Genomic DNA, 18009 nt, shown 5'->3' with positions numbered 1-18009 from the left:
ATATAAATACATATGTGTTTGTTGAAATATAATTCTAATATGTATTCTGAAAATACATACAGGTTAGATATGGGTTTTTATGTTTACCTCTAACAATTTTATTCGATGTTAAGTTGTATGTAGTAGTCATTATATTTTGAATGTGATATGTAGTTCTTTTTTGTTGAAATGTATTTTTTACATACATAGTTGTATTTGTTATTATTCATCTTATAAAATAACTAGAAGATGTATTTTATAAATACATATAAAAGAATGTTTGGATTAATATGTATTATTAAAATACATTTGTTATATAATTTGTATATGTGTTGTTATATTCTTGTCTTGTTAATTAAATTTTTACAAATCATGTATTCACAAAATACATAATGTGTTTGTTGAAATATAATTCTAATGTGTATTATGAAAATACATACAGGCTAGATATGTGTTTTTATGTTACCTCTAAGATTTTTATTCAATGTTAAGTTGTATTTGGTAGTCATTAGATTTTTAATGTGATATGTATTTCTTATTTGTTGAAATATATTTTTTACATACATAGTTGTATTTGTTATTATACATCTTATAAAATAACTATAAGATGTATTTCATAAATACATATAAGATAATTTGTATAAACTAGTTTTAAGATGTATTTCATAAATACATATAAGAGAATGTTTTATCATATAAATGTATTTTTTTGTTGTTTAGGTCATTCATGATCAAATATTCATGGCCCGGGTATTGCCCAAATTTGCTCCTCATATAGGATGTCATACGGTCAATGACATTGAAAATCGTATTAAGACAATGTTGACAAAGAGTCAGTACAAGATGTTTTGTACTAAAAGTATATTTGGTTTCTTCATGAATAAGAAAGATTGTGTAGTTCAAGCCCAGTTAGGGAGATGCATTATGTCACTTGAAATTAGAGAAAGTTCTACAAGTGTCATAGTCATTCGAGCAAAGGGCACAACTCTTCATTTCACTATTAGAGAGTTTGCTTTGGTGACTGGTTTGAATTGTGCTACAAATAAGGATAAATTTGTGTTTGACGAGGAGTGCCCAAATAGAATTATTGATCAATATTTTGATGGTGAGAGTTTTGTACAGAAAAATGATTTATATGCTGCTGTTTCTGACAAAATTTGGGGGAATGATAACGATGAAGATGCGTTAAAATTTGCCAATTTGTATTTTATTCACGCATTCTTAATATCGCCAGTTGATACCGTACTATTCCATGCCTCCACTTTGATTTGGTTGAGAGTGGTCGCTACAGTGATTATCCGTGGGGATCTGTTGCATTTGAAGAATTAGCTAGAAGTTTGCATAAAAAGTTGAAGACGAAAGGAAAGTTCTATATGCTTCTTGGAATGCCACTGGCCATTCAAATTTGGTTGTACGAGTGTTGTTCAAATGTGCCTCGTAATGTTGCTTCCAAAGTGGATTCTCAAATCCTTCGTATTTTGAATTGGAAGATAAATTCTCCTCGTCCAAGATATGAAACTCTTATGGGAAGTATGTTTGATGATACATATGACAAGGTTAGTTTTACGATTTTTTTTGTATGTGATGTTGATTATTTTGTAAATGTATTTTCTAATCTGGTATATGTATATATACAACATACCATTTGTCAGTGTATATTCATTATTAGGTTTGGATCATGGTTAACTAATTTATAATGTAATTATTTTTATCATCTAAATTATTATTTTCATTATGTTATTTAAATTATAGGTTGTTTTTAAGAATATCGAGCCAACAAGAAAGGAGATTTCAGTTTTTCATATACCGAAGAGCTTGTTCCTGGATCTGCTAGTCATAATGAAGGTGACATTAATTCGGATGATGATTTTCAGGATCCTCCACAAAGACAAAATCAGTCTACCATAAAGAAAAAACATCTTGGCGATTTCTCAGCTTCACCTGTAAAGAAAAAAATGAAGCCACATCCTGAAGGTGTAGATGAGCTGATATCAAAACGGACCCCTCCACCCTGTGCTGCAAAGATGCCTTTTGTCAGGACTCTAATTCACAAGATAATTAAAACAAAATTTACACTACATAGAAATAGGAAAGACATAAACTGGCCTGACAGTAAAAAATCTATTCCGGTTCAGTCACCTGCTCCGTCTTCGTTCAGTTCTAAAGATGAAGACGGTGTTGTCTCCAAGAAAGTCTTTGATAAGTTTTGTGAAAAGGTAATTTTTCTTTAAGTTTTTGATTAATTTATTTTTCCATTTCTAATTATATTTTTTATAATTCAGGTATGGCAAGATTTTAATGATGTCCACGGCCTAGTGTCTTCCAGGTTTGATTAGATGATGAATGCAATCAATGAAAATAAGGTACAATATATATACATTTACAGCATATGTATTTTTTACAACTAAGTATTTATTTACTAATTTTTTTTATTTTTATTTTTATGTTTTCAACGCGAAGAAACAAGCAAAAGGCAGCGAATATGATCAGCCACCAGCGGATGAAAATGTTAAGAGTACATCACCCCATCAAGCGGCTACAAAGTTTGTTCATGAGTTTAATAAGAATACTGAAGGCACATTGGTAAGTAAATTCCGTACATTTATATTCAACTAATTTTATATATACAATTCTAATTTGTCATTATACAAAATAATATTAAAACAGGTTGCCGAAGAGATGGCAGGATATCAAAGCAACAGTATGAATGATGTGTATAATGAGATTGATGGGTACAATGAGGATAATGACATTGCTCTGGTAGAGATTTTTTTTTTTTTGTTAGGTATAGTTATATTGATCTATAATACTTATTTTAATTTTTTATTCTTTCATTTTTTAAAGGAAAAAACTAATATAGATGTTCATGAAGCAAGAGATGTTTGTGTCGCTCCGATATGTTGAATACATATTGATTAGTTTTTTAGTTCTTCATAAATATTATTTCATTTAATTTGTATGAACATGTGTAGATCACAAAATCAGTTGACGAAAGTATTGGTGAAGCACAAATATCAAAATCTAAACTCATATTTTCAGATGACGTCCTTAGAAGTATTGATTTTGACTCCATAACAAAAGTCAATGTTGAAGTTGAAGATGAGTTCAAGGTATCTACAATACGTGCATTGATTGCTATTTTTAATTTGTTGAAAAATGCGATCTAACTAGATCTTTATAAATTTATACAGCACAAAGAAGGTGCGATCGAGATGAATGTAAATATACCAGCAGGACATGAGTCAGAGGTTAATGATATGGATAATTCAAAATTAGATCAGCAATATAAGAGGAGTAAATGTTGATCAACATTTGTCTGACTCTCAGAACACTCTTCCGGATGAGCTTCTTCCCAGTCTTAATGCGTATGTCAATCTTAAACGAAGTATAATTGTACATCCATCGGCAAATCAAGCACAACAAATGCCAATGCATGTTTCAAGGATTAGGCGACCATCTAGATACAATGAGTCACCATTCACAATGAAATTTGGTTCAGCAGATGGTTGGTACTCTTAATATAACTTTTTTAGTTAACAAATTTGCTTACTTTATATTTTTTTCCTAATGGATAGTGAAGTATGAATTTGGTTTTTGTTGTTCAGTTGTATTTTTGGAACAACAGTAAATGTTTTTAATGAGATATGGTTATATTTTGAAGAATATTTTTTTCATTTCGAAGTTGGATAGTTTAGACATTTTTACTTTGCATTTGTTCATATGTATTTCAGAAATACATCTGTTACAGTTTTCAGACATGATTTAACTTTTGTTTAGCAGTATACTTATTGTTTCTTATAATACTGCATTATCTTATGTAATTGATTTTATATATATATATATATATATATATATATATATATATATATATATATAAAATTGTATAACTTAATAATAAAGTAAGCATGAAAGAGCAATGAAGAACATTCGATCAGAAGCATCCTTTCACATCTCATCCAGTTAATGCGATAGAAGACACTAAAGTCACCAACAAGTTCATGATGTGGCTTTCATTGGATCTTCTTAAATATCATCCGAAGAGGTATACAAAATACAACTTAATAGTACTAACTTTTGTAAATTAAGATTATGTAAATTACAGACTAATATGTATAATGAATAAACAGAAACAACAAAGAAGAACATTATTTGAAGGAAAAGCCAAAAATACCAGTTATCAACTTTGGAATTTTATCTGTTGAAGACAAGAATTAGTTCTACATTATGGGTACTCCTAGCCAGACGTGGTCAGATGAGGTAAGTGATGTATTATTACATTGATTTGTATATTGGAATATATATTAGTTCGGTGTTAAATATGAATAATTGTAATTGATTATTTTGTTATAGTTGAAAATGTATATTTGTAAATACATATGAAGTATGTTATTCCTTCACTGATTTGTACATGATATTTTCATATGTAAGGTTTTATTTTTTTTATTTGTTTATTTAATATTAAGTATGAAATTTATTTATAATGCAGCAAATTAATGTATGCTTGTACTATCTGCGAAAGAAGTCCAAGTATGATCCCAATATCTTATATAAGTTTAGCACTGTAGACTGCAATTTCATGAACATTGTTACAACTGTGTTTGATGTGTATAAATTAGATGATGCAACTCTTAATGCTGGTGGAAAGAAATATCATCTGAATGAGTATGTAAGTGGATTCCGCATGCATGCTACAGTGCCATGGCATACGGCTGATCATATGTTCATTTCTGTTCTCGTAAAGGCAAAACATCATTGGGTTGTTGCAGTTATATCTTTCAATCATAGGTGTATATATGTATATGATTCTTTGTCAGCTGTTGGTCATGATGCGGCAGTGCTTACTGAAATTGAAAAGTTAGTAAGGTTATATACCTATATGTCTCATTGAATGTAAATTCTACGAGAATAAGGGTATTGACATCGAAAATCATCCTAATTACAAATTGAATGATAAGATGGATCCGTTTGGTGTTTCAATTGTGGAGAATGTGCCTCAACAACCAAGTGGCAGCTTGTAAGTAATTAGTATGCATATTACTAGTATATATACATATGCATTAAATTTGTAACAACTTCTTACTTATTAATGTATATCTTTACAAGGATTGTGGTTTATATATGGTTACGTATGTCGAGTGTCTTACTTTTGATGAAGCTGTTCTATGTATTGACTTTGACCCAGATCTAATTCGCATAAGATACGCTTCACTGTTGTGGGATTATGGTACTAGAAAAGCAAACGCAAAGGCACAAAGTGAAGATGAAGCACCAATGAGGCCTATTCAGATCACTGAGTTAACAGAAGGCACTGAAGTGGTTGATATTTGATTTGTATTTTATTTTATTGAAGTTAACAACATTTAAGATTATGTGGATATTTTTTTTTTTGAATAGATTATGGGATTCATATGTTACTTTAATGGTCAAAGATGGCATATTAATGTTCCTTTATTGTTATCTTAACTTTTTGATTTTTAATTGTCTAATTTCCAGTTTTTCATGGTTAGTATATGTTTATGTGCATATTTGGAATAATAAATATGTTTATTTCAGTGAAATTATGTATTTTTAACATACATATGCTTATTCCACTTAACATTTGTATTTTTAACATTGCATGAACATACAGTTACCAAATCAATTCTGAAGTCAACATATCACCATTACAGTGAAGATATGTATTTTCAAAATACGTATTACCATTACAGTGAAGATATATATTTTAAAAATATATATCACCATGACTGTAAATATATATATTTGTAAAATACGTATTACTCATAAATATGTCATTCCAGTTAACAATGTATTTTATTAACATAAATTTTAAAATTTCAATGAGTAAATGTATATTTAAAATACATATACCATTCAACTGAACATAATCATTTATAATACATATGTATTTTTATTTGATTTCCATATACACGTTTTTACTTAATACACATTCAGACATATGTATTATTCAGATTTCAATTTATATTTTTTGAAAGATACTTATTATGGTTAATACTAATGTTCGTTTCAGATTGTATTTTCATTTACGTCTAATGTAAACATATTTATTTTTCAAAATAACAATGGCTCCTATTATTCCATATTCAAACATATTTTTAGTGTAAAAATATATGTATATATATATATATATATAATATAAAATTAAACGTTTGAACTACAACAAATTAACAAGTTCAACTTCATAAAAGTGCAACATCTGAACACTATCAAATTATCAATATCAATAAAAAGTTCAAAATTCAAAATGAAACAATTCAAAAAAAAAATAATAAAGCAATTGAATTTTCACTAAAAACATGATAAAATATATCATTTGTTGTACTTCCTACATGAACGCCTATTGTGACCTTTTTTTCCGCATGAACTACAACAATTTTTGCTTTTCTTTCCAAACATATCTCTTCCTGATTTATCGCGTTCCTTCTTTGCAGGTCTTCCAGGGGGCCGCTTGTATTTTGGGGGCAAAATTACTTCATCTAAAATTTTTTGAGCTATCACCCAGTCATCTTTATGTGGTAGAGGATATACAGGAAGATCATATGTTCGCAGTACAGTTTTTGGCTTGTATAGATTAGAGCAATATGGTCCTTTTTCAAGATTCTTACTATCAAGTACAGCACAATCATGCACACATGGTATCTCATCCAATTGGAATGCATGACAAGAACATTTTTTTTTCTTTAGACAAACTATAAAATGTTTCTCCTTATCATAGATAGTAGACGTACTCTGACGCTGGTATAACCTGAAAATATTAATACATAAAAAATATTATAGAAAAAAAATATTACAGTAAAATTTGCTACAGATTAGCAAATGTATTTTTTTCCAAAGCAGCAAATGCATATTAATATGTCTAAAGAATATATACATATTTTTTTCATTACAACACATAGATTTGTTATAATTTTAATAATTTGTATATTAAGAAATGTTTCATACAACATATAAAAATTCAAGAAGTTATAACATTAAATGATTATATCTATTTTATCATACCTTCATACGTGTACACTTTACTTCATTCTGTTGGAGAATTGTTTGAAATTTTCCAATAAGATCCGTGCGTGTGTACAATGCCTCATGTCTGTTTTCACAGTTCCATCTACCAAACATCAATCTAACTTCCTCTAAAAAATCATGTATTGGAAGTTCTCTAGCTGATACCAGTGCAGCATTAATTGACTCTGCAATATTTGATGTTAAGGTCCATCCTCTATGAACTGTTGCATATGACCTAGCCCACTTATCGTATTCCGCCAACTCCAAGTAATTCTTCACCCTAACATCAACTTTCTCCACTTTCTCCATTAAATTATGAAATTCAGACTTTGAGTATGATTTTGCCATGGTATAGAAGATTTCAGACAATGCATCATGTGACTTTCTAAAAAAAATTTCACATTACCCCATAGATGTCACATACAAGCGTAGTGTGGTACATTACTGTACACTCCAGCAACAGCTTTTATAATGCTTGGGTTAGATTGAAAACTATACACATATGTTCTCTTTCACCGTATACTTTCTTTAGATTCTGAAAGAACTATGTCCAGGGTGCATCATTTTCAGAATCTACTATTCCATATGCCAATGGAAATATATGGCCTGAACATGAAACAAATACATTAAAAGCACGATATATACAGACATTAAAAAAATCATATGTATTTTTCAAATACATACAGCTGGGAACGAGTTTAACTGGAATTTAAAACATAAACATAACTAAAACCTATAATACATATAAATATATTTGGAACTATATCCTGCTCCCAATCAACATCCACAAAAAAATTAAATAAGTACTCTATAAAAACATATAACTTACCGATTATTTGAATGAAATTTATTTCATAAACATAATTCACAACTTTAATATAAATTCATATATCTAAAACATAACAAATAAATAGTACAAATATAAATATGCTGCATATATATATATATATATATTTATATATTATAAACATATACATCTATTCATAGAGTCAATATATTTTGAGAATAGCTTATCGGCTCCATCCATGGTACATGCAGCTACAAATGTGCCACTGTACAGTCCGCTAAGATAACTTGCATCAACAACTATCACAGGTCTACAATGATCGAACCCTTGTATGAATGTAGTTAGTGCGACAAAAATATACAAAAACCCATTATCTTCATGTTTTTTCATTCGTATATGTGAACGTGGATAAGTAGTGTTCAAAACATGAATGTATGCAGGTATTTTTTCGTATGATGCCGAAGGCTTCCCTCTCAAATCTTCAAGTTCTTGTTCCTTAGCTCACCAACACATAATATACGTCAAATTCATACCAAGGTCTTCCTTCATGTCATTTTTTATTTCAGTCACACTGTACTTTCTTTTGTGGTTTTTAAACTTTTGTTTCACCATACCTCTAATCAACTTACTAGTAGCATGAAACTTGGGATAAATCTTATCCTTTATCGGACATGTGTGTTCGGGTAAGAATTCTCTAACACAAAACATTCCTGATTTGTTGATATCAGATGCACGGAATAAAAAATCGCAATTACGTGATTTGCATATTAATGTGTAACTGAAAAAAAAATGATGTAATGTAATTTACAACATGTACAAAGAAAAAATAATCTATATGTATTTTTTAAATACATATGCTGTAGTAAAATTTAACAAGAAAAAAATAACAGATTTTACATACATTACAAACTTACTAGGTTTTACTTGATCTAACAGATTGTGATTGAAACTTCTCTCGAATCGTGTAATCCTTCATCACAGATTTTAACACCCTTTTCGAGATATAAACTTGTTCAACATCAATATGTTTGTGATGTGGGTCCGAGATAATTACTTTAGTTGTGTCAATATTCAATACATCCAAACATTCATCTGAATTAGTAACTATCAATGCTCTTTCAGTACTTGTATTCACAACATTACGCGCAGTGATAGATAGATTCATACTCGTAGCATTACATATTGATGAACTAACGAATTCATTGAAATTATTCTTTTCTGAACACTTATGTACAAGAGCAAAGCACTCATTGCCTTTACATTCCTTTTCTGCATAATGTAGACTTTCAAACCCATGACATTACGTATACGTATTTTACCTTCAATATCTGTTAACTGATATTCAATTTAAATGCTTTTGCATGTCAAATCGACATCCATATGCGAAGCTAATACTTCGCACAGTTGGTTGAATGAAGCGTTTATGCTCTACAATATTGCATCACTGATTTAATCTTCATATTTTGTTCAATGTTGTTCATACTACCAGTATGTTTAATGAGAACAGGTATGCTTCCCATCGTTAAGATCCAGAACACTATAAAATATTAAATACAAATTAAATTATATAATATGTACTGCATACAATTAATAATTTGTATATACACAAACAAAAAAAAATTCCCACGAAAAATTATTTAGTTTAGTTTAGTTTCACACATAAATGACTAAAACAAAATCTTTGATGTTTGAGAAAAAAAGTAGAAAAAAAAAAATTTCACCCACAACTTATAAAATTCAGGATACAATATATAAAATTTTCAGCTTCATGATCATTAACACATATTGTTATTAACTTTCAAATTATTTTCGCAATTCCATTAACATGATCTAAAAAGTTTATTTAACCATACCTGTAATCGTTGAGTTGATTATTCAAATATTCTTCGTAAAAACAGAGTTCATCAATGATATTTCAATCTCTCAATTTTTTTTTAAATGCTTTTACCAGATGTATATGGAAACTGAGTTTTGAATTTCAAATTGTTTATTAACGGTTAAAGTAAAAAAAAAAAAAAAGAGTCATTAATGGTAAAGGTATCTGTTAATTGAATGTTGCTTAAAATAAGGAACAGTTTAATCCCATAATTTGCTCTAACTGATTAGAGTTTAATAAGAAATGTTTTAACATATTTGTATGTGTATTTTTATAGCACCTTTTATTAAAATACAAAATACATATTGCTATTTTTTATAATTTTGAAACTGTTGCTATAAAAGTTATAATTATGGCTCTACAGTTGCTATTTCTAAAATTTTTTCTTTTTTTAAATTTGCAAATTCAAGAACTTGATTTTCACATAAAATTCTAAAATTGCTATGGCCTAAAATCTCGCGTAAAACAACAAAATTTTGTGAAATATTATGGTTGAAAAACTATATATATATAAAAATTACAGGAATTGTTGAAGAAGATGAAGCAGAAAAACGGTTGAAGAGAGATTTGGGGAATGATTTGTATTTCTTATTAACTGTCATCTATTTTTAAGGAAAAAACATTTAATTGTTGTTATATAAAATCTGTTTTTTTCTTATTTAATTGGTCTTTATTTAATTATTTTAAAAAATAAAAATTCCTTATATATATATATATATTTAATACAAGTTGCTATAACTTGTAAACTAAAACATTTGCAAGATATTATACTTCCGACTAAGAAGTTAATTAAAAGTAGAAGTAGAATTTGTCTAAGAATTAAGCTAATTGAGCTACTGTTGCTTGATTGAATAAAGTGCTTTGTGTTCTTCATTTCGGGGTTTTCAGAATGCTGAATTATTTTGGGAGGAATTTTGATAATCTTTAGTTTCAGAAAAACCATTATTTGACTTGAAAGATAAACTATATACCTGCATTGGAATGAATTGGACTAGAATAGAGAGGATCTATTATACACATCTGCTTTATTTGACCAAGCTTAATTAATATGTATTTGAAATACCACGAGTTCTTAGCATTCTCCTCATACTTGTCTAAGGTTATGAATTAATTCCTCCCAAGATAGAGTGGAACTCTATTCTGCAATACTGTCAACAGAAATTGCAGAATTTCGATGAAGTCAACAAACGAAGCAGATACTTTTTGTTCGGAAAAACGATGCAGAAAGGAGGGCAAGAAGAAGAGTATATCTTTCTAATTAATTTAAATAAATTCAAAATGCCTACTACTTTTAGGTTTCATTACATAAAGTTGCAATGCATTCTGTCCTATTAATTCGACTAGTAATTGTTTTCCCGCGTTTTATGGACCCTTCATTTGTCTTGACGAAGGCATGGGTACTAAGTGTGAATTGCTTGAATAAATCCTCCATTTGTCTTGAAGCCATTGTACATAAGCTCCGCTGGCCTCTGCCATTCTTACAATCAGCAAGTAGTCTCAAAGTGAAAATGGAGTAGATTTCTAGAACCTGAATGATCACTTTGTGTAGAGAAAATGGAGCAAAATGACAAAAGGTAGCTTATCTTGTAATCTTTCATCTTCTTACCATCTTGGATTCATTTTAATGTAAATTCATGAAATGGAAAGAAAGTTCTTATTTTTCAGATTAAGTCCATTTCTTACACTTCAATTGTAGGATACTAACCATCTATTTTTTGTGTGTTTCTAAGTGATTCTCCAACGGTTTCTGTTCAACCCCTTCTAGGTATAATTCAGTTCTACTATTCTTTTAGCAAGGTTAAAGGCCAGCTAGGATGAACCACAAGAAAACTCTATTCAGTTTAATTGTTAGGTAATGAACTGAGTTAAGGATTAAGAATTAACAGTGTACATATCCAGCAGGCTTCATGTCACCTTTGGTTGGCAGTTATGAGATATTTACTTTTAGAAGTGGCTGCTCAACTTGCTATATTTCTTGGTGTTAGTTTGTGATTCTGTACTGTACAATGCCACATTAACATTGGCTGATCCTACCTTTAGAGGATCTAAACTAGATGGATTATCATATGCGCCTAGTGCTATGTTTATAGGTTAAACCCAAGGAGTAAGTAGTCACCCCTTGGATGATCTCCGCAAGAATTCTGCCACCAGATTTGAAAATGCAGAAGTGTTCCTCAATAACTGGTTAGGAGTATCAAACTCGAGAATTTTTCCTGCATCAAACAAGATGGATTTTATCAGGCAATATAATCCATTTTGGAATAATGTAATCTTCATATATTTGAGTTCTTAGCCCGTTGCAGATTAATGCTTGCACTATATTCTGCAACTACTGTTGTCATGCAGTGGTATAAAAGTAGCTGATATATTAATCATTCGAACTGTTGCTGCATCCTTACTATTGTTTTCTCACCTGCTATACTTGAAACTTATCCTATTAACATAAAATTAATTTACGTGATTGTGCTTTTTTTGTGTGCTTGTGGTGTTTAGTCTTGTATCTTACCTTCAGCAAGAACTAAAACAAGATCATTATCGATAACTGTGGGTATCCGATGTGCCACTGTTATAACTGTACATCCGTTTGTTTCTTCTCTTATAGTTTTCTGAATGACATTGTCCGTCTCTGTATCCACTGAAGCAGTTGCTTCATCAAGTACCAATATTCTCCTTTTCTGTAGCAATACCCTAGCTAGGCATACAATCTGCCTTTGTCCCACGCTCAAGTTTTCTCCGTCTTCTTCAACTGCAGCATAAAAATTTTTATCATAAATATGATCATTTGTTTCCCTTTCCAATGTTTGTGTATTTTGATGTTCTTTTATAGGTTGGAATATAAAGGTGGGTTCAGACCACAGAACCTAGTATTTGTACCTGGTGCATCAAGAAGCCTTATATCCTGCTTTACAATATCAGCTAAATGACATTTTTGCAAGACCTGAAATATCGAATCATTCTAATTGCCGGTTACAATGTCTTGTGAGCTTGCTCAAAATACAGAATAATATATATCTTAGCAAGTTACAAAGTCTCGTACTTTGTCGAATAAAGCAAGAAAAAGAAGTCCAGAACACTACCTCCCAGATTTCCTGATCCGTATGTTGTAGTAAGGGATCAAGATTAGTCCTAATTGTCCCATCAAACAATGTTGGATCTTGTGGTATCATACTCAACTTAGATCTCAGGTCTTGCAAACCAATCTTCGAAATGTCTATTCCATCAACAAGAATGCATCCTTCAGATGGTTCCACAACCCTGAAGAGAGCTTGGATCAAAGTAGACTTCCCACTACCTGTTCTTCCAACTATGCCAATTTTCTTTCCCGCTGGAAAGGTGCAGGTTATACCTTTTAGAACTCTTGGTAGATCAGGGCTGTATTGCACATGAAGATCTTTAATTTCAATTCTTCCTTTTAGTGGCCAATCAGGTTTCGGCCTGGACTTTTCAATTATCAGTGGAGCTTCACTACGAACGTTGCTAAACTGAAGTATTCTCTCAACGGATATCATTTTGTTCTCAACATTGCAAAGATTCCATATAACCCAAGCTTGTAGAACATTAAGATTTAAGCCATAGGTAGCTGCAAGTCCTGCTAAACCTGTAAACAGATGAAACCACTACACACTGAAACGATTTACCAAAGTGAAAGAAGGAAAAGAAATTGTTATCACAGACTTTGAATTCCTCACTTTGTGTAAGTTCTTAATCTAAGATTTGTTTCTTATGTCTACTCATGCATCACAAGAGAAGCTGTCTGGGTTTTTGTTGATTAACTGACTGGGAATACGGTAAACAGGCTGAGTGAAATGGAAATGGAGAAGAAGAAAAGCTTACTGGGGTCTATAGCCTCCCGTGGAAGGTGTGACAGAATGACGAGAAGAAAGAAGAATATGAGATTGAAGAGAAAGTTAATCCGAACACAGAGCCATTCCATTGTTGCAGAGTTGTGGAAGACAACACGAGAATAGTTATCGATGAGATTTAAATTCTTCTTCAAGAATCGGTCTTCCTGATTAAAACAACGAATTGTTGCTACACCAGTGAGAGATTCAGAGAAATGATGAAGGATTGGAGTTTTCTGAATGCCAATCATCCTTGCCAGTTCTCTAGCGGTGGTAATGTAATATGCCTGTAATAAGAATTGTATCATTAGCACTAAGGCCATATTTATGAGATGTAAATACTCATTGTTTGCATTCTAAAGTAGTAGTGATACAAAAGAAATATCCTTCATGTTTTTCAGTCTACTTTACAGCACTCAGTAAGAAAGTGAATTTCTTGCAGTAAAAAGTAACCTCAGGTTGAGCTTCTTATTACCTGATACCACATGGAGATGGCAAGTACCAGAAGGAAGAGAAGAAAGATCTGCCAGGCAACATTGGACTTAAGTACAACAATGCTCAATAATTGAATAAGTGCAAATGCTAATCCAGCCAATCTATATGGAATATCTGTGTCCACAATGCTTTGGTCTGTAGAAGACTGATAAGCAAGAAAAAAAATTGAAGTTCAGAATAGATGCAGCCAGACGTCATGTTTTGAGAAACAAAGCACTGAATGAATATAGACACATTTCAAGACAAATAGATCATTTCAGCTGCTATACTCACCCTATTGAGAATTCTGCTGGAAGGGTTGGAGTCGAAAAATGACAAGGGTGCTCGAAAGAGTGATTTGATCATTCCAATGTGGAGCTTCTGAGCAGTCTCAATTGCAATAGTTGAAAGCATAACTGCCCTTCCTAAGATGAAAAAAGAGCTTCCCCCTGAAATCAGCACGAATATTCCAATTAATCTTTCTCTAGTAACCCTTCCTTCTTCTGTTCCCCATGCAATCCAGTAGTTGCTTGCCATCTGCAGTCCCTGGAAGAGAACTTGACATAGAAGGACTGGAAGTACAAGGGCCCCTCTATACGCCGAAGTCACAAAGGTCGAGTAGACTTTCCATTTAACTCGACCAGATACTGCATCTTCCTGCTGACTTTTTCCTAAGATCCTGTTGTCACAGGTAAGGTCTTTCAAACACTCTTCGACTTCAATTTGGTTATTCTGATGTTTACCCTTGGTTAAGCAGCTGCACTTTTGAGAAGGTTTCACCTGATCTAATGATTTACTGTGGGCCACCATATGTCTTTGGAGCTCACCATCAGGATCTGCAATCAGCTTGTTATACTTTCCCGATTGAACAATTCTTCCTTCTTTCAATACCTAAGCATATTAGGTAAGAAGAAAAACTAAGATATACCCTTCTGGTTTGTTTGAATCAACAAAAAACCAATAGATGAAAATAGTTTCAACTTACCAGGATGAGGTCAGAAACATCTAAAAATTCCAATTGGTGAGTGGCATAAACAACTGTTTTATCATGTAGAAGTTGGATTAAGCATTTCTGCAGTATGATGAACGATTGTAGCACATCAATAAGAGCAACTAGATCACTGAAAAGAATCTTACAAAAGTAGGACATAATACTTGCCTTGAACATATGAGCTCCAGTTTGTGCATCAACAGCACTGAAAGGGTCATCTAGTAGATAGATGTCTGAATCACTATAAATAGCTCTGGCCAACTGAATTCTTTGCTTTTGTCCACCACTTAAGTTCATTCCTCTTTCTCCTACCAAATTTAGATCTCCGTCAGCCCACATCTCAATGTCACGTTTCAAAGCACATCGTTCCACGACATCATCATAACGTGCCTTATACATTTCCTTGCCGAACAGAACATTGTCTCTAACAGTGCCCGTCTGCATCCACACACTCTGTGGTACAAATGCCTTCGAACCATTTATCTTAACTCTTGATCCAGAAACTCTAGGAATCTCTCCCATAATACTGCAGAGTAAGCTTGACTTTCCCGATCCCACTGAACCACATATTGCTACTTTCCACCCTTTCATTATCCTGATTTTCTCAGTTATCTTAATTGTTGATTTCTTGGACTCATTTGTGCCCCAAGCATACTCTCCTGGTTCAAGTTCGATTGCCACGTCAGTAGCGTTAGGAGTATGATAGCTTGTTAACTTCTTTTGATCTTCCTCTCTTAGGAAGTCTTGAATCCTATCAACTGACACTTTTGTTTGAGCAACCATGGAAATGAGTTCGGGCAAGTTGTAAATCGGTTCTTGTAGAATCCTGAAAGTTGCTAGTGCTGAGAGAACCGCTCCGGAAGTTAATGGTGTTTTTAGGATGATACAAAAACCAAAATTTACAACTGATACGAGAGTTGGTGAAGCCCAAAAGAGGAAAGCCACAGCAGAACATGTATAAAGGTATCTCTTAAGCCAACCTCTCTCTTTTTCTCTGAGTTGAAGCAGCTTCTTCAAGAAAGTGGACTCCCATGAATGCAGTTTCAAGACTCTCATGCTTTTTAAGGTCTCTGAAGTGGCTTTAATTCTCACGTCCTTCGCTTCCATTATCTTTGAGTGGAGCTGTTCTTGCATACTGGCAAGCGGTGTGTTGCTCACCATCACAAATATAGTGGAAAGAAGAGCAGCAGCAGAGGGAGCAGCGCCTAAGTTCCTGTATAAGATAAGCAGGGCAATTATAACCTGAACAGGAAGCAACCAAACTCCATGAATATACCAGCAGAAGTCCCCAATTCTCTCAACATCAATATTGACGAGGTTTATGATCTTTCGTCTTTTGTACCGCCACACTTTATGGACAATGTTCTTTTATATATCAATGCCATCAGAGCTGCTCTGACTCGAACGCCAATCCGGTGAGCTCCAAAGTACCATTGCCTTTGGGACAGCGACTCTATTGTTTTGGCAAAGAAGAAGATGAAGGCTTAAGATCATTCCTTCTTGCCAGTTAGACTCATCTTTCTTTTCAGATAAAAAATTCACAAAGCTTGTTATTAGCGAAGGACCAGTATAGGATGCAATTGTATTGACTCCTATAAAACAAGAAAAACAATAAACAGAAGCATGTAATTAGTTTGCTAAGCATATTCGAGACGTGGATCAGACACCACCGTTAACAAAAAAGTTTGCTATGCATTGATTGTTTGCTATGCATTAGTGTTTAAACTTAATAGTCCTGAAGAAAATCAAGAATTACCTGCAAAAACTGCATTATAGGCAAGTGATCTCCTAATCATATGTAGTATGCCATCTGGGAGGGACAAAGTAGAAGCTTTCTTTTTCCAAAGCGCATCTTCCAACAAAGAAGAAGCTTCATTAGAGGTCTCAGAGTGAGGAATTGAAGGTATGTGCTCTACTCTCAGCTTTTCCTCATGGCCTGTCTTGAATAGTGGATTAAGCCACCTGAATGTGATTTGGCTCCAAATACCAGCATTAGAAAATGCATCATCGTGTTTTAAAACACGTTTATTTACCTCTTTGTTAAGGAATGGCTGTTCAGTTTCACTGTGTTTCTTGGGAGAAAAAGCTGGCAAGGCATTGAAACATAGGAGAATTGACAGTGGTAGGGAAACAAAATCAATTATATTTGGCTTGGGCAGAAAATGTGGGGCTTTTGTAAATATATTAGTACAGTGGTTGAAAAGATGAAGAGAGACTCTAATTATATCAAAAATACTTGAAAAGACCCACCATATGATGAGTAATAATGGCCACCTTTTCTCTCTGTTTGATGAGTAGGCTGCAACTAAACTAGCTAGACTCCATGTCATGACACAAGAAATAGACTCTTCAAACACAAAAGTTCTCAACTTCCAGAATTCATGGAGACAAAATCCCAAGTAAGAAATGGCTATTGAGAAATTCACTAAAATTGTAATCTTAGTGAAAAGTGTGGATTTTCTTCTCTCTCTTGTTTCTGCAAAACCCTCTTCTCCTCCATTATTCTTGAAAAAATCTACCAAGAAACATATGAGTAAAAACAAGAAAAATGCCATATTGATTAGCGTCAGAGTGATGTCCATCTTGGTTGAGACTTGAGACTAAAACTCAAGAAAATCCCACTGTATATTCAACTCAGCCCTTAAAACCTGCTACTCTATCGAAAAGAACCTTGGAGCACAAAATGCAAGAATTAATTTATTTAAAAAGTTATGCCAAAAGAACCGAAACAATGTATGCTAGAAAAGTACAAATACATATCCATACAGAGTCATATAAAATACTTATGTCTATGCAAATAGAGATGGAAAACCAGACCAGACCGATCAAAGGTAGAATCCGGAACCAAAATATGTCCTACAACTAAAAAATAAAGTATCAATATATGCCATATATATATAAAAAAAAAAAAAAAAAAGCACCAAAATAGATTTTATGCACTTAATAAGTGCACAATACCTTTAACTTTACTTTGTAACGAAAAATTTCTAACGATGTTAAAAAAGTTAAAGTTTACATTGTACACTTAATAAGTGCACAA

At 32.2% G+C, this 18009-nt stretch overlaps 2 protein-coding genes across 2 annotated transcripts; both read right to left on the bottom strand.

Moving 5' to 3' along the window:
• Positions 1 to 6706: 6706 nt before the first annotated feature.
• On the bottom strand, positions 6707 to 7347 carry LOC107865416. Its single transcript, XM_047400165.1, has 2 exons — positions 6997 to 7347; positions 6707 to 6742 (listed from the first exon to the last, which is right to left on the bottom strand). The coding sequence occupies exons 1-2, from the start codon at positions 7345 to 7347 to the stop codon at positions 6707 to 6709; spliced, it is 387 nt and encodes a 128-aa protein (XP_047256121.1).
• A 3952-nt stretch (positions 7348 to 11299) lies between these two features.
• On the bottom strand, positions 11300 to 17784 carry LOC107848589 (putative ABC transporter C family member 15). Its single transcript, XM_016693376.2, is given in 12 exon segments — positions 11300 to 11875; positions 12169 to 12408; positions 12537 to 12600; positions 12740 to 13260; positions 13497 to 13791; positions 13980 to 14144; positions 14273 to 14869; positions 14964 to 15050; positions 15138 to 16300; positions 16303 to 16453; positions 16455 to 16561; positions 16726 to 17784. Coding segments are annotated over 12 exon segments (4317 nt in total). The 5' UTR covers positions 17552 to 17784; the 3' UTR covers positions 11300 to 11774.
• Positions 17785 to 18009: the final 225 nt, after the last annotated feature.

This window comes from Capsicum annuum, chromosome 11 (genome assembly GCF_002878395.1).
Source record: "Capsicum annuum cultivar UCD-10X-F1 chromosome 11, UCD10Xv1.1, whole genome shotgun sequence".
NCBI lineage: Eukaryota > Viridiplantae > Streptophyta > Magnoliopsida > Solanales > Solanaceae > Capsicum > Capsicum annuum.
The sequence above is the reverse complement of the archived record's forward strand: the minus strand, read 5'-3'. Positions and strand labels throughout refer to the sequence as shown.

What these genes read in the sequence shown, in the direction of transcription:
- LOC107865416 (XM_047400165.1), bottom strand. Translation starts at nt 7,347, where the DNA reads ATGGCAAAATCATACTCAAAGTCTGAATTTCATAATTTAATGGAGAAA. An exon ending in TAAAGTGTACACGTATGAAG is followed by an intron (nt 6,743 to 6,996) that starts GTATGATAAAAT and finishes TAATATTTTCAG; the next exon opens with GTTATACCAGCGTCAGAGTA.